The sequence below is a fragment of the Lycorma delicatula genome, chromosome 3 (assembly GCF_047948215.1).
Source record: "Lycorma delicatula isolate Av1 chromosome 3, ASM4794821v1, whole genome shotgun sequence".
NCBI lineage: Eukaryota > Metazoa > Arthropoda > Insecta > Hemiptera > Fulgoridae > Lycorma > Lycorma delicatula.
Window position 1 is genome coordinate 212,649,472 of NC_134457.1, and position 24,453 is coordinate 212,673,924.

General features: G+C 28.3%; 1 protein-coding gene across 3 annotated transcripts in view; it reads right to left on the reverse strand.

Moving 5' to 3' along the window:
• Kap-alpha1 (karyopherin alpha1) overlaps positions 1-24,453 on the reverse strand; it is a 76,454-nt gene that overhangs the window by 25,434 nt on the left and 26,567 nt on the right. For all 3 annotated transcript variants that reach the window (XM_075361459.1, XM_075361458.1, XM_075361460.1), the window contains 5 exons: positions 21,125-21,307; positions 20,135-20,347; positions 15,131-15,247; positions 10,580-10,683; positions 2,204-2,467 (listed from right to left, as the gene is read on the reverse strand). In XM_075361459.1, coding sequence (XP_075217574.1) covers positions 2,204-2,467; positions 10,580-10,683; positions 15,131-15,247; positions 20,135-20,347; positions 21,125-21,307 — 881 coding nt within the window. The remainder of the gene's footprint in view (positions 1-2,203; positions 2,468-10,579; positions 10,684-15,130; positions 15,248-20,134; positions 20,348-21,124; positions 21,308-24,453) is intronic.

Below are 24,453 nucleotides of genomic sequence, written 5' to 3' on the forward strand. Positions count from 1 at the left end.
TGAAAACACTACACTTCCTTTATCTGTATCATAATTTACAACAGACTCAAATGAAGTACACAATTTTCATTGTTGACCAAATGTCTTTATTGTCAACCTGTTCAATCAATTTTTTAAAAATATTTTTAAAGTAACATACATTTCAATACATCATTATTTCGTTTTACCTGTGTAAATTATTGAATATACATAATTAAGATGTTGTTTTATAAATTTTGCATTTATTTTAAATTGTTTTCAGCAATTAGCGATTTTTTTTAAAGACTGTTGCTTAGGCACAGAAAGAATAATATGATTTTCTGACTGTTTTGCTTCAACAAAGAACAGATTTTTCAAAGTAGTAGTTATTTACTTTTTATTGGCAGTATTTACATTAATTTCTCAGAATTAAATACTCTACAAGTTTTGTTACTAAATCTTCCATATTTATAAGTCATGTAACAAAGCTTTTGTATTACAAACCTAAATAAACTTGGGTTTTTTTGAAAAAAAAATTTTGTTTTACATCAAATATCTTAAAAACTAATAATGTTACAGTTCTGGAATGTGTTTCATCCAATTTCCAAACTCAAATTTAAATAAGAAACCGCCAAACTTTACTCCTTAATGTGGGTCACAAAAATTACAGATAGGCTTTTTTTTATTAGAAGAGCTGAAATCCAGGCCAAAATCTTTCGCTAGCCGTGTTTCTAGAGCGATCTTTCGAAAACAAAGTGTTTCCAGACTTACGTTTATATGAACATATGACATGCCTATAGCTAACCCATTCACAGTCACTTCTCAATCTGCCAAAACAATTTTATGCACATTTCTATCATTCCGGCGTAATCACTTCAGAAGGGCGTCCCTATACTATGTGGTTCATCACTAGTGTGTGTTTCACCAATTTTAAACTCTGGGGATCCAGCATTTAACTGTTGTATTTAATGGAGAAGTCCCCCAATATTGTGTTTCAAGCTCTTCTATAATTTCCTTTGTATTTAAGTCTTTAAGAAAAAATTATTTAAGCCCTAATTGTCCACCCTGATGAACTGTAAATATTATATATACTAAGTAATGCAGCAATTTGAAACCCTTCAAACTAATGAAGTATGGAAGAATTATGCCTCACACACCACCTCTGCGTGAGGCCTGGAATTTACATCCCACCTTGTAAACCATTTCAACAAAGAATAAAGAATATCATGACAAATGTGAAAAAGTAAAATTACAAAATAAACTCACTACTCTTTTTAACAAATACTAATTTTTTATTGTCGTGTGACATGTAGAAAATAATATAATAATAAAGACAGTTGATAATGCCTTACTTGGTGAAAATCCATAACCATAAAGAAAAAAAAATTTTTTTTTTTGAAAATATGAATAGTCAACAAACAGGCAGAAATGGCAATAAAAAATACTTTTTTATTAAATTTAAAATAAAATGTTGTACTAAAATATTTAAAGATAAATAAAACACCCTATTAACTATGTTAAAAACAAATTTCAAATTGAGAAATTCAGGACAGTGCTACCTCCCAATCTCCATTGTAAAATGATAGTGCTTCTTGACCTTATGTAAAGGTTGAATCCTGGGCAAGCCTGACATTTTTTACATGCTGTAAAAGACTGCAATTTTTTTAAGTAACTCCTAGTTACTTCTAGAAATAAATACCTATTTTTGTTAAAATGAATATATATCATTTCATTTCTACTATACTACTTCTGGGCTGAAGTATAATGGAAACTGTAAATAATTACGGTGGAAAATTAAACTTAATAAAGTTATTATCAAGAGAGTGCATGTTACTCAACTATTACACTACAGTTTCCAGTTTCTATGTTGTACTAAGTCTATACTAACATTGTTAACAGTGGACAACACAAATGAAAACAATTTCTCTACTGAGAAATCTACACTAGATTCATGTGTGACTCAAGATATATATGTGCATAGATACTTTAAAGATATTAAAATACAAGTGTTAGATGAGAAACTTTCTTTACTCCATCAACTTTCTTTAGTTGATGTTATTTCATTTAAAAAAAAATAAATAACATCAACTAACTAAAGGGTACAAATAAAAAATATTTTCCATTTTTAAAAAAAAAGTACAAACACAAAAATACATAATAGTTCAAACAATATGATCAATCAATACACACCTTTATCTATAGCAATATTACTATACTTATCCAAGAAAGTGGCACTTATACTAACATCAATAGTTCAACTAATCTCCTACAAACACCAGCATCAATCACCGCCTGAATTTTTTCATTAGGACCATCAGAGAGGTATGAAAGCGCCCAACAAGAATCTGCCAATACATCTGGATCCAAGTGAAAGAGAAGTCTAGAAAGAACTGGCAAGCACGGCGCGACTTTTGAAAAATCTGGGGGAGGGTTTTTACCACGACAGATGTTTGATACTGCCCAAACTGCATTTCGAGTCATTGAAAGACGCATCGATTTTGACAAAAGCCTAAAAAAAAATAAAGAACAGTAAATAACTTATAAAACTTAACCGTATCTAAATCAATTATTCTATTGCAATATTTTGGCCAGGAAGATTCAAAGACCAAGCCTATAATAACATTACAGATTTTTATGTCAATAACCTAACAGAAAATGAAAGATGTAAAAAAAGTATAAGAAATACATGATCTAATGAAAAGGAGATAATTTAAATCATATAGGAGACAAGAACAACTATAAAAGAGAAGCATGAGAAAGGGAACCGTAGTTGGAACATGTAAAAAACTACTTATTGAAACACACTTTAAAAAAAGAACACGTGGGTGAAATCAGGAGATATAGGAAGATAAGTAAGGATGTAGGATTAATAAATATGTTGAGGTTAAAGATTAGCACAGAACAAAAGAATGAATATCATCAAACTATATTAGAGACAGAATTACAACCGGAAAATGATCCCCCCCACAGAACTAAATCAATTTACTTTTATAAACAAATATAAAGCAATAAGTCTGCATAAAAAAACAACTATTTTCTTAGATAACTTAAGAACAATTTCTGTTTTGTTATAATGTAGTTCATTTCTACTTTATTTATTTTTATGTAATTTTTCTGAGTTTTAAAATTATCAATGAATAAGTAGCATGATATTTCTCTTAACTTATTCTTGCTAGCAAAATTTTTCTCTGCAAATTTTCTATAAATGTTGTCAATAATGTATATATTTCATAAATATTTACTCATATAAATTATTGAGCAATTAATATGGCATTTACATTTTATAGTTAAAAAATTAAATCTCAAAATCTTAGTAATAATTATTTATTTTACTTTTAGATTCCTCATCTCATCCTTCTCCTCACTCTCTTTTTGTTTACCTTCCAGAATCATTTTAAGGTATTACTTCAGAGGATGATATGTATGAATGATTTTCTTGTACAGTCTCAGGTTGACCATTCCTGAAATGTGTGGTTAATTGAAACCTAATCACCAAAGAACACCGGTATCCATGATCTAGTATTCAAATCCATATAAAAGTAACTGTCAAATCCTGCCTTTACTAGGATTTGAATGTTAGAACTCTTGACTTCAAAATCAGCTGATTTGTAATGAGTGCACCACTACTACACCAGTCCAGTAGGCTATCTCAATCCTTCTAGCCATCCGATTCCTCTATGAAAAATGTACAAACAGGGAGCTGGTAGGGGAAAGCAAGCTACATATAACAAGTGAAGCACGTAAATGATAAACTTCAATATACTGCACTATAACTAAATTTAACTAACATAATCAGTATTTAAAAACAAATCCGCCTCACACAATTTGCAGGCATCATAAACAGTATATGCATAGTACCTAGTATAAATTAAACATAAAATCAAAAAACAAATAAAAGTACTTAGTCTAACCTAATCATAAAATACCTATTTCCTAAAATAAATTATATTATAGAAAATAACTTAAAATAAAAAATTTATTAATTACATTACATAAATTAAATTCTTAAAAATTAAATCATTTTAAATCAATGTAAGCAGAAATTGAAAGACAATTGAGAAAAATTTACCAATCAACAGTCATCACCAAAAAATATGTTTCTTATTTTCCTTTTAGAAGAAATTATATTACACATGTACTCCGCTATAATTATTCAAGTTAAAGCTTTCAATAAAATCTAGTCATTGATTATAAAAGATACTTCAGTTTAAAAATTTACATAACTTGTTCCTCCTATTATTGATGAACAGAATCCTGATCCCAATACTCGATATCAATATCAATAAATCTCAATAAAGATCGCATTATAAATGTATAAAATATCTTGCACTTTCCTCTAACTCCAAGGATGCAAAACACCTAGTCAACTATGACTAACGAAAAAGGTTGATGGGTACTCAGTACTAGCTGCCGTACATTCCAAAATAATTTCCTTTGCATGCATTAATCTTCAAATTAATGCACTCTAATCCTACACTGTGCAAATTAATTGAAACAAGCTATTTTTTTTATCTAAATTGTTATGCAATTGCCAGTTGTTTAAAACCATGTGAAACCACCTTAAACCAGTTTTATTTGCCTTGAGGTGATGTGACTGTTCAGCCTTGACAATAAAAAAGCAGTTTGACTAGTTTTAAGAGGAAGTATTCACCTTAGCTTCAGCTGTGAGCCTTTGAGTGTGCCAGGTGGATGTTAGTTTTTGAGCTCTGTGTAACACGTGTTGCTTTCAGGTGTTTAAAAATGTGTATTACTTAGAGGAAGTAGGTCAAGATTTTTTTCACTTTGATATTATGTTGTCTACATGATACACAAACAAGAGCTTAGATCTGAAGGTAATGCCTGTCACAAATTGTTTCAACAAGAAATATTTCTTGGGTACATTTATAATACATTACTAGTCTTTATACTACAGGTCACAATAACTGTTTTTATCAGGATTCAGAGACACTGCATTATCAATGATCATTTATCAATTTTATTTGCATTCTATAAAGCACAAAAAATCATTATAAGAGATCAAACTTCTGTGGAGTTTGACATTGTTAACGAATTTGGTAACACTGATTTTATATCATACCCAATCATTTATAAAAATAATAAATAGAAGCAGATCCAACACTGATCTTACGGAATGCCAGATATTGCAACAAATTTGCTAGAATTTCACAATTTCACTACAAGAATATTAGTAATGAGATACATATTAACAAACAAATATGAATGGATCCATCTCAGCATAGAACCATCCATCACTGACACGCTGCACTTTTAACTTAAATCAGGAGCTGTGATGAACTATGTCTAAAAGCCTGCCTAAAATCAAAGTAGAAGATCAACTTGTCTTAGATTTTCAACCTTCAGCAAAGTGAAGGGAACATTTAGGTTCGCCACTGTAGATGATCTCTTGACCACAAAACCATGCTGCCACTGATCAATAAATTTAATCAATGAATGATAGAGGTGGTCAACTCCTTCAAAACTAATGAAACATAGATAATGATAGAATATCAAAGTTGTCTCTGTCATATGGGAAGAGGTAATGCCAATGTTGCACATCAACCCTGTGTTTTATAATGAGAAATTATTGGATCAAAATCATTACACTGTGAATGGATTGTTTCAAATTATGTCACTAAAGGGATAAATTCCATCAAAGGAAAAACACTGCGAATTCCTACTATAAGCGAAATTTGTAGACATGAACCTGTTATAAGAAGATTTACTTAAATACACAGAAGTAAAGTGGGCTTTCAAGGAGTATCATGATGAAAAATGTTTTCCAGCTAAATGCTGAAATTTTAAAATCTACAAAATGGAACCGGTATATGTATACCTATTTTCCAACTCTCTAAGGCTTCTTATACTGGCCTCCCTTACTATTATTTTAGAAACCTTTCAAATAGTAGTTTGCAACGCGTAGATGTTAGCGCATAACAGTCAGGCTAATAAACATACATAAACTTAATTTTGGTCAACCATACTTGAAAAAAATTATTCACTTCAGTCTAATGAAAACTTGTTAATAATTTAGTCACATTAAGATGCAGCAAATTTTTATTCTTCTTTTGTAAATACAGCAATAAAATCTGCACAATTTTAAACAAGAGGTTTTAGAATATTTTCCAGAAAAAGCTCAAAACTAAAGTCATTGAAATATGTACTGCTAGAATGTTGAAACTACACATTTTTCTTCTGAGCATAAATGAGTTTTGATAAAAAAAGTACGAGAACATCCTATGCATGCAAACAAAGCTCAGTTTTTTAATATAATTTGCAAATTCATATCATGTAAAATGAGTTCCTCATCTACAACTACCACCAAAACAAATGCAAGAAATCACCTTATTAACTTGAAAATGATATTGTATATGTATTGAATACCAAACTCAAGATTTTAGAACCTAGTTTCTGAATAACAGCTACAATTATTAATAAACAAGCAGACCTGTGTGAAATTTCCCCAACTGCCTAGATTTAATTCATGCAACTTTGAATATGATGGAACAGATGGGTTAAAAATTTTATAAAAATAAAACAAGCAGTAAATAAACGCAGGTGTACAATGATTGAAATCAGTATGTGCCGTACGGTGGCACGTCAGTGGAGACTGAATGCATCAATGGGCCAATGAAACAAATTTGAATTTTAATTAATTTGTTTGCACTTTCAACACTTTTTCACTATCATTTTCATATAAAATCTGATTTGATGCACATCTGGGAGGTATAATTTCCTATCTATCACTACCACATTTATGGAGGGTTTGAGTTGATGGCATATAATAATGGTGCCAGTCGTCTTTCCGTAGCATATTACATACAGGGAGGTTTTTTTCTTTCTTTTGAACTACTGAAATTTTTTTTTATTTTATGTTCAATTATTAATGTTCCTCAGTATATAAATAATTTACTTCACATTCCATTATACAAAATAACTTTAAGTTGATAGGCTTACTATTTTTCATTTTTTTGGAAACCCTCTTATTACCCTCCTCCCTTTGTGGCATCCAATGAATTGTGAACACACAATGCAACCATTAGTATAGAACAACATAAGGCCATGTATAGCAAAACATGACTACATAAATTCATTCTGAAAATTAACAACATATTACTAACAGTAAATAAGAAAACTTAATCCCAATAAAGCGTATTAAACAACAAATATCATTTTATGAACAAGTATTCATAAAACTCACCATAATTAAGCTATAAAAAAATGGTTTTCAACTGAACACAAAAAATTAGATATGCTAAGTGGTTACTGAAATTAAATTTTAAGAGGATATGCACTATTTTCATTGTTAAAATAATCATCAGATATAACATAATTAGTTAAAATAAACAAAAAACTGGTAACCTCATTAAAATTTTCATAATCATAATTTTTATACTAAGTAAACTTATCTATCTTTCTTACCTTTGTCATAACTAAATTGTATATTGGCACGCTTCACATATATTCAATTTTCAAAATTCTATCTACTGGCACTTCTCCTTTGTAAGGCTTTATATCTAAATGCCTTTGTAACGCATTTAAGTCATGCTCCTTACCCCAATCCAATCATACACATTATGTGACTAGTCTTTCTTCCTGTTCTTTGTTATCTATCAGTTACAGTCCATCTATTTATTTTATAATAATTATTTCTATTATGAGCAAATTAAGATTCTTAAATAAAAAATTTGCTTAATTATTAATCTGTTCATTTATAATAGTTTTTCATTATTTTTTTAAATTTTATATTATTCTAAATATTCAATCTTTTTCCTTTTATACAACTGCATGATCTGCTGCTAAAGAAACTAGCATACAAAAAATGATTTAACACTTTTTTTAATATAGCAGAAAATAACGGATATAAAAAGTAATGACTAGAGAAGTATTATCAAAAATACTCGTAAAAGAACCAGAACTAAAAAAAAAAATGAAATAAACGGGTTAAATTAATATTTACAGGAAAAGAGATTTACCCAATCAAACAAATTTTCAATAAGTAAAATATAAAAATGGCTGTAAATAGAAATAATACACTTAAGGGGATCTTAAATAATAACAAAGAGGTCAGTCAGTACATTCAAAATTATCCAGCAAAAAAATTAAAATGACCCATGGTCTCAGAATGTCTGAAAATTTTTTTATTTGTTCTATTTGCCACCATTATTAACCATGTAAAATTTTATTTTGATATCTTAAATAATTTTAAGTTATTCATTTTTTTAATTTGTTAAAAAATACATTAGTGTTGTTTCTGAGGCTTTTAGTGATGTGATTTTAATAAACAAAACTCATAATTTTGTCAATTTTCATCATATCACAATGGTTTTTTTTTCACTAAAATTTTCAGAAAAATATACAGATCAAGGTAAAACTGCATTTAGCAACTATTTAGCAACTTATCTCTTAATTTCTGCAGTAAATTACCTCAAACCTGGATTTAAAATTTTTTTTAAAGAAAAAACATAAAATTTAGAAATGCGATTTAAGATAAAAAGCTCTATAATAACCAAAGAATTTTTTATATAATCCTAAAACTATGAGCAAGTAGGTTCTGGAAGAAAATCTGTGGTTTTTTGACTACCAGTACATTTAATACATTATGAAACAACTGACAAATAATTCACATTAATATGATGCAACTCAAGATAGTATCAAGATCCTATAAATCAATTTGTGGCTCATTACCTACTGTAATTAATTTAGCACATAAATTTGTATACAAAGTACCATTTTTTAAACATTACTTGAAAGTATATAATTTAATTTTGACAAAAATTTGTAAACATACAACAAATTGAATAAAATCAGTGAATGAAAGAAGAACTTGCAAAGTCTTCTAAAAGTCTTGACATAAGTTCATTTGATATTTACACCTGTTATTATGTTAGTGGAATTACAGAAATGTTTGTTGCAATAAAACTGTTTTGAATATAACACCAACACCTAGTTATTAATGGACCTGTGATACATTCTCCTGGATGCTTTTGTTACTGGGGAATTGACCCATGAAATTATGTTGCTCACAGGAATCCAGCAAATATATTCTTTTGAGGAGCGGTTAAAAGACCGGAGCAGACCTGGGGGATGCAGAAATTTAACTTTAATGTCACTTCATCTTCATGTTTTGATAAAACTAATCCAAAAAAGCAATGGTCATCAACAGTGCAGGCAACATAGTTGTGCACACCAACATCAGACATCTTCACTGATGGGTTTTCTCCAGAAAAATTGAAGTCTGTGCAGAAGTTCACATCAAAACTTACATGTTTTGTTGTGATTCAGTCTTCAGATTTGGGTTCAAAGTGGTGAAAACTACGTGTCCCAAGAACTCTTAGCTTTGGAGAAACGAGCCTCTAGTTTCTGGCATGCCTCTATCATTATTTCTTTTTTAATCATTGTGAATTTCATGTTTTCTATTTTTGTCTTGCAAAAATCAAAGAATTTTTGGGCATTATCAATAGCATTACCAGGACTACGTTGGAGACTTGCTTTTGTCATAATGCGCTTGACAGTGCCACCAAACTGATACACAAGGTAAACTTTCCATGGCTGGAAGAAAAAAAAAACCATGTAGCTTTTCATGGAGCATATAAATATGCAAGATATTTATAACAGTAATGGTATATACAAAATAAAATGTTAACGCAAAGTGACTATTATATATTGGGCAAACAGGAAAAAGTAATTTACAAACAAATGTAATTTTTAAATACAGAAAATAAATTCTAACTATGCAAAACATTTCATAAAAGGAAATATCCCATTGAAAATGAAAAACTTTATGAAATTGATCCACAACTGCATAAAAGAAAAAAGATTTAACATTTTAAAAAATTTGTATATTTTTAAATTACAAAATATTGGGAAAACGATTATAAATAAACAGATTAATAATCAAGCATATGTTTTGAGAACTTTAATTTGCTCTGAACAGGAAATAGTTAATTATAGAATAGAGTGCAACCCACAGATAGCGATGAATATAAAAAAAGACTGGCCAGATAATGTATGTGATTTGAGTGAAGTAAGGAGTATGACCTAATGCTATATTAAGCCTTACAAAGCTGAAGTGCCAGTACAGCAAGTTTTGAAAATGGAATATATCCAAAACACATTAACTTGTGGATAAATATAAATGTACTCATTACAAAAATACAAAAACACAAAAAGGATTATTAAATAAGTATTAATAAAATAAAAATATACTTATAAATAAAATAAATAGCTGATATGTCTTTTTAAAATGTTTAAAAAATAATTTTCTAGTTCATATACATAATTCCTAATTCCTTTACATATAGTAATGCTACAACAATAAATAATAATCAATTTACAATGGTGATTTGATTAGGTATCATTTGGTAACAATGATGAACACTTTAAATTAAAGCCTTTTAATGTTTGTTAATGGTTCTTAAGAAGTTCTTTATATTAATTAAAGTACAAGGAAAATTAATCTGCAGAAAAAATATTTTAGCACAGGATTAACAAAACCACTTTTCTTTATCCATATCATGTCACTTCCAAAAACCATGCAAAAATTAAATAATTTTCACAATTTTTGTATTTAGTACAAAATGTTTAGTAGGCAAGCAATAAAACATGAAATGCAACAACTCACTGAAGAAGAGGAACCAAAATCCCAGAATCAAGAACATGATCTCTACATTCTGGTGAATCTCCAGCAATATTTCCTAAAGCCCAAACGGCCTGTTCCTGGACATCCTGAAACAACGAAAATTTAAAAATGAGTTTTGCAACTTCAAATTTAAGAAAACAAAATATTAATAATGTACAATCTGATATTGCTAACATCTAAAAAAAAAACAATTGATATTTAGAAAAACTAACAATAATTACAATTTAAACTAAACAATACATATGTCACAAATAGACAGCAAAATTATAACTTAAAAATGTATCATATTTTTATTAAATGAAAGATAAAATACTTTGCTATAATGTTGTAATTTGATAAAACATTTATACAGAATTCACAACACCACAGTCAGTGCAATTACATTAGACACTGGTAATTATAAAAGACATGTTATGACCACCAATTATATTTTCTACTTCTATATAAATTCTTATTATTCCTTTATGTTTTTACACATTTATCACATTTTTTATTTTTTTTTTTAATAAAAAAAAAGTAAGTACTTCAAACTAATAAGAGGTAATCAGTAAGTAAGCTGAGTTAAACTATGTAGATAAATTATTGAGAAATCTCAAATTCTGAAGTGGAGGCAAATAACAATATGATACACAATGCACAACCAATAAGAAAGAGCTTTCTCTTAGTGTGCCAAACTCAATTCCAACTTAATCTAAAAGACGTTCCCATATTGAACTCAGTAACCAAATGGAAAGCCGGATAATCAATTCCAGCAGGAAATTTGAGGACTGTGAACAAATTTATATCAGAAGCCTAGGGAGAATTAATCTTTAATTAATTTTTTGTAACCTGAAGCTCATATATTTCTGTTGTAAAAAAAAAAGGCAATATTTTCTTTATTTTACCATCATCTATATTATTTTTCTTGTAAATACAGATTTACCAATTAATAACAACCTACCACAATCTGAATAATAGATATAACAAAAAAATGCCAAAAGCTTGTGGCTCCTAACAGAAATATTAGAAAATTTCTTAAAATGAATGACATTTATACATGTAATATGCTTAAATTCTTGATATAAAAATGAAAATGTTGAAATTTTACATTAAATATTATGTATCTAACAAAATCACAATCTGCAATTCATGTAGTATATTAATTAAATATACTTAGATAAAAATATACATTTAATTCACATAAATCAGATATACATTTCCAAGTTACAGGCATTTCAATAAGAAGTTATGTTATAAAATCGCTTAAGTTTAATATTTTAATGTAATTAAGATATATAAAAATATTCTAATACTGGTACTTCATTTTATTCACATTCTATAATGGTAACATTTCTCTGTCACATCCAACTAAGGTTGTAAACCTTAGTTGGATGTGACAGAGAAATGACCAGAAGAAAACAATAGAAAACAGAGGAATCAAAAATACAACATAATTTTTTTTTTTTTAAATGCCAAGAGTTTAAATTAAAGGATAATAATTTTCTAGTTTAATATATTAATACATAAATTATAATATAAAAAATTTATAATTTTATTATTTTAGATATAAATTTATTTTTCACTATTACTAGAAAATAATTTGTTTCTTAATATCACTAAGTTTTCTGACTCTAGAGGATTATTTCTAACCCATTTTACTGAATAAAGATGAATAGCAAAAATATGTAATACATGCATGTACGTTAGTTTTTATGAATTCAATAAATACCAAAAGATAAATATATAAATCAATCAATTACAAAATGCCACTATGAACACAAATTATTTACTTCACACAGTAAATAAGATTGTGATTCAATATAATACTATAAAAACAGCTTTACCTTTTATTTACAATAATATTAATTTACTTTTCTCAACAATATTAAATTCAATAAAGAAATAATTTTTATATTTTTATTTATATGAGCAGCCCGTCTACTAATTTTTGCTAATGATTTTTTTCCCCTTAATATTAACCATTATTTTATTTGTGTTTAATATTTAGATAAATGGTGCGTAAATGAGATCTATAATACATTCAGAAAAATTTGAATTGTACTCACAGCAAAGTGTAAAAAAAAAAAATAATACTTTTTTAATTTTTTACATTTTGACTTTTAGAAGGAAAGAAGGTACTTATGTATTAACGCCACCGCAGCTACAGCTGCTGTTTAGGTTATGTTGACTTCGTACGTATATGTTAACTAAATATAAACTACGCTCGCTTCGCTCGCTAACTTCTTATAATTAACATTAAATATGCATAATATATACAACTTATTAATAATATAACCTTAATGTTATAGCACCAAAATCCAATTAATGTTAATCAACCGAAATCCGATTGACTACTTTGTTTTTAAATAAAGCTGTAGATACGGTGGCGTTAATATGTAAGTACTGGAAAGAATTTTTTCTAGTCTGATTTTGTTAAATTAAAAAAAAAACCATTAAAAATGTTAAAACACTAAGAATTCAGCACAGACTTCAGAATTTTAGTATTATTTTTAGTTTTTAAGTACATTTTTTATGTCAGTTTCATTCTTTTATTAATTTGTTAATAAAAATTATAATTTATTTAATTCACCAATCAATATACATCAGTTAATACACATCAGAGTACACTTGCAGAAGTAATAGTGATTACCTGTTTACAGGATTGGAATTTACATACTAAAACAAAATGAACTTAATAATTAAAACACAACAGATGCATAAATATTAACAAAAGTAATAACCATACACCATCCTTTTAACCATAGATTCAAAAAATTCAACTAGGGCACTCTTAACAAGTTAAAGCATCCTGTTGAGTATTTAAACAAAATATAAAATTTATATTTTCATTCTAATCCATCCTTAAGTTTTCTGCTTATGGTACACTTATTTCCTACTAATCTTTTGGGATCATTTGGCAGTAGATTTAAACATCTTTATAGCTTTGATATAACTGCTTTTGAAACTAATACTCTTATTCATTCATTGGAATATATTTATTCTTGTTGTGCTATTGGAATGGATGATTTTATTTTATAATTCAATGTAGTTGTAATTTAATGATTGGTAAGAAAATATCTGTTCAATGTTCATAGGTAATTTCTCACTAAAAGTATTTTTTTATTTACTATTCTCAAATTCTTTTCTGGAGGAACTGTATCAAGTTTGTGCATGTTTTGTATGCACCACTCCATGCAATAATTCCGTAATTAATTATTAATTTCAATTAAAATTTAGGATATTAATTTGTAGGATACACCTACAAAAAATGTTTGTATGAAAAAATTCCTCAGAAATAACATAAGCCAAGAGATTCAAGTCTTAATAAAAATAAGAAAAAATACAGAGAAATTATATCAAAAGGTTATTTACCACTCATGAACAAAGTTCTAAGTTCTCAGGGTTGTGGAAATATGCTTTACTACACTTCGATAAAAAAAAAAAAAAAGAGAACAAAAAAATAACTAACAGCATGAGCCACGGTTCTACAATACGTGTTATGCGAATGAACGCTGCACGAATATATATATATATATATTACTCTTTAGTATAGGTTGCAAAACTAATTTTCTTTAAGGAAACTTAACTCGCACTCTAAACTTAAGTAACCTTAGATAACTAAGGTGATTTAGATTTAATTAATAAACTTAACCAAATTATTTAGTCTAAAAATAATGTACGTTGCACTTTTAAAGTGCTGAACTATGAAATTTTAGGTGACTGTAGTGTGTAACTTATGAGCAATATAACTCAAAAGAATGGAGTTTCCAACAAAGAATTTCAATGAATAACTTAGGACATAAGTAAGGTATATTCCAAATTTCATCATAATCAGAAGCAAGTCCCTAATTGTACATATAGTAATTACCACGATGGCCAAATGCTGATGGACACAATACTAACAAAAGCATGAGCTACTTTTGGAATTATTTAATTAAGGCAGAATTAAAAGGATTCATTAATTATGTTCATATGCGTACATTAGATATTTTACTTTCTTTTTTGAAATGTGAGAAAAGCTATATGGCCAAACATTAAAAAAATTCACAAGTTAATTTTTAAGCAAATATAAATAGTGGTATTATTGTTATTAATGAAACTATTAATATGAGTGCAATGAAGGGTTAAGCCGCCGGCTTACCTACTAGTAGATTAGTATTACTTTAAAAAAATTAATATCATATTAAACGTAAGTTTGAGGTAATGACAAGGAAAGCTATTCTAAAACAGAGTTACTGTCCAAATCTACTATAGACTATTAAACTTGCTATCTAACAGGAGTACCTTCTAGATATAATGTTACCTTCATCTACTGTTTCTTATATTAAAAAATGGTCAAATGAAACTACCTATATCCACCTTCTTATTTATTGATTTGTAAATGAATTCACTTGTCTGTATCCCTCTGTACTTCTCTCCATGAAACACGAAACTTTTTAAAAATAAACAGATAACATACATACACAAAAAACTATGTAAAAAAACTTAATGTGCAACAACTTAGTAAGTAAGTCATTTCATTAATTATAAAATAAAATTTTTATAACTGCATACCTCATATTCTGAACTTAGAAGGTGTACAAATACAGGAACAGCTCCAGCTTCAATCACCATACGAGTCTGTTGAGATGTTCCGGAAGCAATATTTGTCAAAGCCCATGCAGCTTCAAACTGAAAACAAATTAAAAAATAATTTCAGTAAAAATGAATGAAAATTACGTTTAAGTTTGCCCAACAATCAACCTAATTCATGAGGGGATGCATTTTTATTTTCTTTGATTTTTGTAAAAATGTATCCTTTCATAACTTCTTTATAAAACTTATAAATATTTTTGATAATTCAGAGCTATAGTTTTTAATTCTACAACAATCACTGATGTAATTTTAGATAACTTTTAACATCCACAACTTCTTGTGAAACTATCTCACTAACATTCTCATCTTTGTGAGATAAAAAAAAATCCTCATCATGATTTGTAAAAACTGCATTATGCACTGAATTTTTTCTTTTTTTTTTAAAGAAAAGAATGTTCCCCAATTTAATTTCACTTAGCTACGTAAGGTGATATTCAATTTTTTTTTAAATTTGTATCCTCAATTTATCAGAACCAAGATTTAATAGCTTTGCTATTCCTAATTCAGAGATAGGATCATGGTTCTAATGAAAATACCACATCCACATCTTCCTAATCAGAACCAATTGGATTTGTTTGTACATTTATCAAACTGCCAATTTTTAATAAAATTTCTTCCAAAACTCACTTTTTTAAATAGTTACATTTTATTCAATAAATCCACGTAGCATTAAGCCTAAAACCACCTTGGCATTACTGTTTACTAAAAACTCATACACTCCACTACAACAATATTGCTCTAATATTCAATATACATTGTTTTGTTGCTAACCTAACATTAATATATATATATGTTTTGCTATTAACTTGCATATTTTAGTTTTTAACATCTTATAATCAAAAATCATTCTTTAGTTAGGCTGAATTAAGTTAAAAACTTAACTTATTAAAATAAGATTTAAAATTGTTAAAAAAAACACCACCAATACAAGATAAATACTTCTAGCAATAACAGATATAACCACAAATAAGTTTTATAGAAATAACTAAAAGAAAGTTAGTTCATTTTATTTAGTTTATACACAAGGGTGGGGTGAAAAGTTCCAGGCCTCAACCAGAGATGGTCTTAGTATGCTTAATTTCTCGACAATGTAACTTGATTCCATTCATTAGCTAACTATAAGAGTTTAAGTTGCTGCACTCAATTAGTGTAGCACTTAGTCTGTCGAAGTAGAGACTAGGATTTTTTTTTTTTTTTAATGGAAAAACTGGAAATTCTGATAGCAATTAAATACATCTTTCTAAAAGGCTTACATTCAAAGGAAATTAATGAACTTTATATAACATCGGGATAATCTTTTCCATCAAATACAACAGTTAAACACTGGGTTGCAGAGTTTAAAGCGGATTGAACACGCATTATCGATGAATCATGGAGTAGATGCCTTTTTGAACTGACTACGCCAGAAATTATAGAAAAAAAAGCATAATGTTTTGGCAAATTGACAAGTGACAGTGAACGAGTTACCAAAGTCTGTAGGCGTGTCAACGGAACACGTGTACAACATTTTGCACAAACATTTAGGCATGAACAAGCTGTGCACTAGATGGGTACCACATTTTCTCACGCCTGACCCAAAATAATGCCAAAAAAAACATTTCAAATTATTGTCTTTGAGCCCTTTATGCACAATCCAGAGGAATTTTAACATCGTTTTGTGACAGCTGATGAGACTGATCTGGCTTCCCTAACTATCACTTGTCCTAATCTTAAAAATGCCTTGGAGGGAAGTTACTGGCCAACTGTAACCCAATAATGAAGTTACTGCCACCAAAGATGATTATATTAAGGAACTGGATAAATTGACATACTGGTGTAAGTGCTCTTGTGGAATACTGGGCTAAGTGTAGACCTTAATGGTAACTATATTGAAAAATAATTCAAGATATACCCAGAAAGATGTTTTCCTGTCCAGGCCTATAACTTTTCACCCCAGTCTTGTGTATGTGTTTTTGTTTTTTCCACACATTTTCAGTGCAAAAACACTTTAAGAGCTAATTGGTTTAATGAAATTCCTGGTTTTATTTTGTTCATCACAGTACAATATTAAAAAAAAATTGTTTGGTATTTTTGGTCTTAATTATTTTAAATGAACAACCAACCACTTACAAAGAAGATAAAAATGATTTATTTACACCTTCTAAATTTAGACTCGAAGAAAGACTAGTTAGGGAAAGGTCCATTAATTCAGCCCAGAAAGCGGCCAATACAAGAATATATCAGGCTGATCCTGACAGACAAAGGAAATAATGAAAAATGTCTAACAAGGAAGTACAGAAAATTTATTAGAAAAAAAATCTAATTTAAATAAATTACTTATAATTTGTAACACATTATACAATGCTTTCTGACAATATTTCTTAAAAATTAAATTTGGATTTATCAGTGATGAAAAAATAATGAAAAAACATACTATTTTATGACATTTACTTTGAGATCTGAGTAAACCATGCAACCACAGAAGCACAAGAAAATTTATTTTTATTTTTTTTATAAATTTAATTTTAATGTAAAAAAAATCTTATACCATGAAAATAAAACTTTGTCATATTCTCATGATATTTTTTGCAACAATATAAAATTAAAACAAAAATTTGTTTTAATAATTTTTTTTTGTCACTTTATGCAGCTTCTAACATGATAAAAAGCATAAATTGGTGTGTGTTTCTAAAATGGTAGGCTGGCTATACTTTTAAAACTAAACAAAAAATATCCTTAGGAAAAATGGCAATTTCGCCTTCATTATCCCCTTATCCGCCATTTTGTTATTATATAAAAATTTATATCTCAAGTTCGAATAGAGGAATCACATTAATATCTATCTGGTAAGCATCTTGATAATAAAGTTTTAAAATTAACATCAAAATCAGGAGACTTAAATACCTTCGCAAATTACAAAATGGTAGCTATGTTTATTTTTCAATCCATAAATAGTTGTCTCCATAAATATAAGTTTTATTAAAATGTATGTTATTTTGTGAAATATTAAAGCCTTTAATTTTAAACAAAATGATATTTTATTTTTTAAATAACAAATAGCCGAGTTACAGCAGAAAATTGATTTTTGTGTCTGTTTTCATGTCCTCCAATTTACGTTTAATTCGATTAAATATTAACTGCTTTTATTTTTGTTAATTCTAGTATTGTATTATCTCCTGTCTTTTTCTTAGAGATTGTCTTAACCATTCAAAAATTCCAGGAGTATTCTTAATTTCTTGAAATCCATTTTGGATTCTTTGTTGAAGATCCTCAATGTTGAGTATTGGAGTTGAATAAACAGTATGTTTCAAATGGCCCCACAGGAAGAAGTCAAGAGGGAACAGGTGATCGGACATGCCAGGAGACTAGCCCTCTGCAACTTATCCATTTTTCACAGAAAGTTTGATGCAGGAAATCTGATAACTGGCTGAAATTTGCTAGTGCTCCATCATGGGGAAACCACATATTTCCTCTTATGTAGAGGACATCTAAAAAATAGGTAGTCTTCTAAAAAATAGGTAGATTTTCGGTCAAATGAGGAAGATAGTTTTCTCCATTTAAATGATTTGGTAGAATGACAGTATCCAAAAGATAGCCATTAAAAATACCTGCCCATGTTCAGGAAAAATCTTTGTTGACGACTACTTTCTAAGGTACCAGGAGGATTCTCATCATTTCAGATATGCTGGTTATGATAGTTTTGAACACAATTCCTGTTGAAAGAAGCTTCATTTTTATTTAATTGAATCGACCATAAAGTGGAGGACATGAAAACAGACATAATTACATCAACTTTCTACTCTTTTTTTGTTAATTTTAAAACTTTATTACAAACATGCTTACCAGATATTAATGTGATTCCTCTATCTGAACTTGAGATATAAAAATAACAACATGGTGGACAGGGGGAGAATGAAGGAGAAATTGTCACTTTTCTTAAGGATATTTTTTGTTTAGTTTTACAAGCAAAATTTGAAAAAGTATAGCCAGCCCACCATTTTACAAACACCTGTATATATATTATATACATTTTACAAGTTTAAAGGCATGCAATGATCAGTCTAACGTGATATATGATACATTCACTTCCACACTATTACTACTATCCAATTCTATCACTAATAGTTCTTGAGTAAAAAAATTTTACGACATAAAATCAAGCATAGTGACTGACATGCAACTCTACAGCAAGTTAAAAATTTCTACCTTGAAAATAAATTGCATGTAGTGGTAATCAGTAAGACTGTTTATAAATTGTAAAAATTACTGAAAATGAGAAAAATTAAAATAAATCATTCCACAATCTCAAACTCTTAGAAATCTTGTTGCAACACAGACATGATTCTTTCAGAAAGCTCCACTAAATGAGGTATTATTTGACCCTTATTTTCACTGGAAAATTCTACGAAATAATAATCCCTTCACACTTTTAGGAACTACCTGTCCAAATTTCTAATATGATAGAAAATAATTTCATTGGACTCTTTAAACATTTGATTCTAAGTGAAAGTATTATATAACATAATTCTATGATAACCCTTTTGCCACATATAGATAGGTATCATGAATTATAATATACAAATGATAAACTATTATTAGACTAATAGAATGCCTAAGGATTCTTGTAAGACAAGATAAGAAAACATAACACTGTGTGATACACAATGCAATAAATAAGTAAATAACTCATTGCAGATATTCAGTAATCCTGAAGAAAAAACAGACCCCATCTAAATTACAAAAACAATTTAATCACCGATATGCGCTGTACAACATTTATAACTGACAAATTAATAAAAACCAATATAAACTAATTAATAAAAATCATTTACAAAAACTGGGAAAATGTTTATCAAAATTCTTCTTACACTGAATATTATAAAACATACTTCATATTCTTTTATGTAATAAGCCCACATGACAAAATAAATAAGAAATCATTACCTGCAATGTGGAATTTGAATTGTTCTGAAGAAATTCAACAAATTTTGGCACAATTCCCGTCTGTATAACTTCATCAATCGGTGGATTTGGTTCTCTTGAAAGAAGTTTACGAAACAATTGTGTTGCTTCCAGCTGTTTATCTTCATTGCTGCTATAAAGACCCTTCACCATGTCAGGTGTAATCGCAGTACTACTATAAGATAAAATCTCCTCCTGCAAAAAATTAATATTGAATTATTATCCACTTCTTCATGGTATTCTGAAATGAGCCATATAAAACTGATACAATAAATCTAACAACTAAAACAGCAAGCAATTCAAAGACACGTGGATCTTAGTCAGTTACTTCTTTTCGATCTAATAAGTTGTTAAATTTTCTTTCAATTTAATAATTATACTTATTTTTTGTTACTTATCAACTCAAATGCATTTAAAGATTTTGAAGCAATTTCTTCATTAATAAACTTCGACAGTTGTGTATAGGAAGAAAAATACAAATTTCAAGGGGATTGTTTTAAATTTTCTATAATTGAAAATGTATTAATGAAAATATCAAAACAAATATTTTACCACTGTATGGCCTTTTCAATTTACACAGCAGTCTTCAGTAGTTTTTTAAATTACAATTCAAGCGGTACACACTCACTATCTTGTAAAGAAATCTCCTCAGTCAAAACAAATTCTTATGATAAGACAACCAGAATTGTGCTCAATTTCAAACTTTGAATGGTTTCAATGGAAGTTGTACCATTTATTTTCCTAGTGAAATAAGAAACAGCCAAACATCATGGCACACCACAATATGTCACCGCACACTTAGACTGACTTGTAATATTAGTACGAATAGAAAGTTATGAGAAAAGTATACTGCAATCTTCAAAACAGACCATCTAATCTGTTATTTTTAATACTTTTTTGCTTTTTATTTAAAAAAATCTGATTTACTAACCAGATTCAAATTTGAGCATACTGTAATTCATATAATATTACCTTTGCTGGTCCTCCCTCATTAGAAGAACTCCTAGCTGGGATTGTTACATTTCTACGTTTAAAAAGCTGCTGTTCTCGTTTCTGTTTTCTAAGCTGGACACCTTCTTCTTCACGGCGTCTTCGCAGCTCTGTAGAATCTAACCCAGCATTTTTATACCGGTATTTATGAGTAGCACCAGACATCTGTAAAAAAATAAACACATGCTGTAAAATTTCCATAGCTAGTATTCTTAAAAGACACAATATTATTATTATTATTATTATTATCATTAATCGGAAGAGGAACAAGATCCTGGCAGATCTAAATTCAGCTACAGGTTATGAAAGTTGAAAAAAAATAAACAAAATGGAGAATGGAATGGCCTTATATGTTTGAAGCATGTACAATCAACAGTAGTCAGTCAGTCTGAATAGAATGTAATAAAATACTAAATGGTCTCCATCCATCATTCTACACAAACATTTAGGAAATGAAGTAATCAGTGTCTGGATTAACCTGTGAATGGGGATCTAATTCTCCTCCCAAAATATCATAAGCACAGATCATAGATTTCTGCATTGACACATAGTATTAAACATGTTTTAACCCTTCCCACACACTATATCAGATAATAAGCATTTCCCAGTTTGTCAAGTTAATCAAACATAAAGTTAGTCAATTTTTTTTATAGTTACTTGCACCCATCAAAGAATGGGTTGATCTTATCAGAAAGTCATGAAATATTACATTAACATTAATTATTTTATAGTTATGAAAAATTTTTAAGAAGTAGTAGTTTCTACTCTAAACATGAGCATTTTATTTATTCCGCCAAACACAATTTCTGTTGCAATACTAAATTACACCTTTCAAAGAATATCTGTGTTGGGCTACAGAAGATAAAAAAGGAAAAAATGTAATCGTTATTCAACGCTGAAAAAATTACAATATAACAATTTGCATTAGTCAACATAAATAGCTTTTAAAGAAATAACATCATTCTACACAAAAAGCTTGCTGTAAAAACTTTTGGAACCACCAATTCACATCTATATAATAGTGGAACCGATAGCTAAAGTTACGACAATAAAAATTATCACGCAAACACACAAGAATTAAGACCCTCTGATATTATTCAAGCTCTCTTTCTCTTTTTCTGTTTAGCCCCTGGAACCACTGTAAGGTATTACTTCAGAGAATGATATACGAATGTGAATGTAGTCTTGTACAGTCTCAGGTTGACCACTCCTGAGAAGTGTGGTTAATTGAAACCAACCACAAATGACACCAGTATCTACAAGCTAGATAAACCTGCATTATTACAAAAAAAAAAATTTATTACACAGGCCAGATTCGGTCCGCAGGCCATATGCCTCTTCTAGGGGAAAATACATCCATTTACATTAGCAGTTAAATTTTATACCTTCATACATATGGTATAAAATTAGACATTATCAACATAAAGATAACTTATTATTCTTCATGCAACAATTAAATAGTTAAATAAAATAATACATATTACGAATTTTAAAAATACATATTCTTTAATCAATTCGTAATATAAAAAATAAACAATTGGCAACAATCAGAAGACCAAATTGCTTTTTCCATACTTTCATAGCCCAATTATTCGCAATAATAAATCAGCCTGATTTTCAGAGAACAAATAGCAAAGATACTATGTTTATTAACAGAATTATAATGCTAAAAATTTCAAAATACCTATTTTATTGTTTTTACCAGCTTTTTAAAATATATTTTATTTAATATATTTACATTCTTAGATTGCTAAGGAACATATAACTCATTCAAGCATTTTTTACTAATTGCAAAAACTTACATGATGTATAATTTTGCAAAAAAAGACAACTTGCAACATTCAACACAAATTAAAACCCAACATTAACACTATACTAAAAACAAAATATAAAATTAAAATTAGACAACAGTAACACAATACACATAGCCAATTAGAATAGAAAATGGATGATTTAAGCATTTAGTTTTTTATATAATACAAAAAAGAAATTGTGACCATAGAAATTACCCCAAAAAACACAATAAATCACAATTACAATGCATAGTTAAAAAATCCTAATACAGAAAAAGTGTCCTTAAATCCACCTCAAATCTAAACCTGCCAACACATACCTACAAACATAATAAAATCATCACGCATTCTATAACCTACTAAAAGTCACCACAATGCTGCTCCTCATAAATTGGCCAAATTTGTGAACAAGATTATAAGAAAACACAACCTTCAACATATCTTCTAACTCAGAATTACTATTTGACATATAATTCTTTAATATATGTAACACATATAATAATTCTTTCAATATATGCATATTAAACAACCTGTTCACTTTTAAAAAAATTATACAAATTCCTTCCCCTCCTCTTTTTTCTTACAGGCTTTTATTTTTGGCATACTATCAGATTTTTTACAAGACAGAATATAAGTGTGTAAACTCACAAGCAAACCTGTTGGTTAAAATTAACTGCAAAAAGACTATCATGAACACACCCACAAGTAATTTCTACAAAAAGCACTTTTTGAATATTTTTTAGATTCAGCAATGGGTTATTAAAATATTACATTCAGCAATATGTTACCTTCAATCTGATGGCTGTCATGATCAACTGAATTAATATAGCTTACAATTATCTATAATATATAATAAAAATACAATAAAAAAAGAATTCATGACTATAGTAGTGAAAACAAAATATATATATAGATATATATATATATATCGTTTAACAGTTAATTTAACTAATACTTGGTTAATAATTATAGTTAATAATTTAACATTAACTAATATTTAAATCATAGTAAAATTACATCAGAAGATTATCACCAATGACAATAAGATTAATTGTAATAATTGTAGAGAAATATAGATTGATAAAAATTATAGGGCCTTTAAACAGAGATTTTTAGAACATTTATTAAGAGCATAGAGATAACAGTAAGAATTTTTCAAATGTTGCTGATAATCAATAAATAAAAATAAAAAAAATAGTTAAAACATTAGAAATAAATAATAAGCCTGAATATTTAAAAATATATATTTACAAACGTAACATGAATACACACAAATGAACAAGAAAATTCTGAAATGATTATTTAAATTGAAACACCTGACTTGATTGGCTAACAATTAGTTGTAACTAGTATTTAATTAATCTGATCATGACAACTGTTAGTTATAACACGTAACAAAGATAATGCTTTCATGGATAATGAATTCATAGATTCAAAAAGCAATCCATCCCAATTTATATAAAAAGTAAGTTTTTACATTTAGCTTTCAATTAATCTGCGGTGTATTTGTAGACGGTT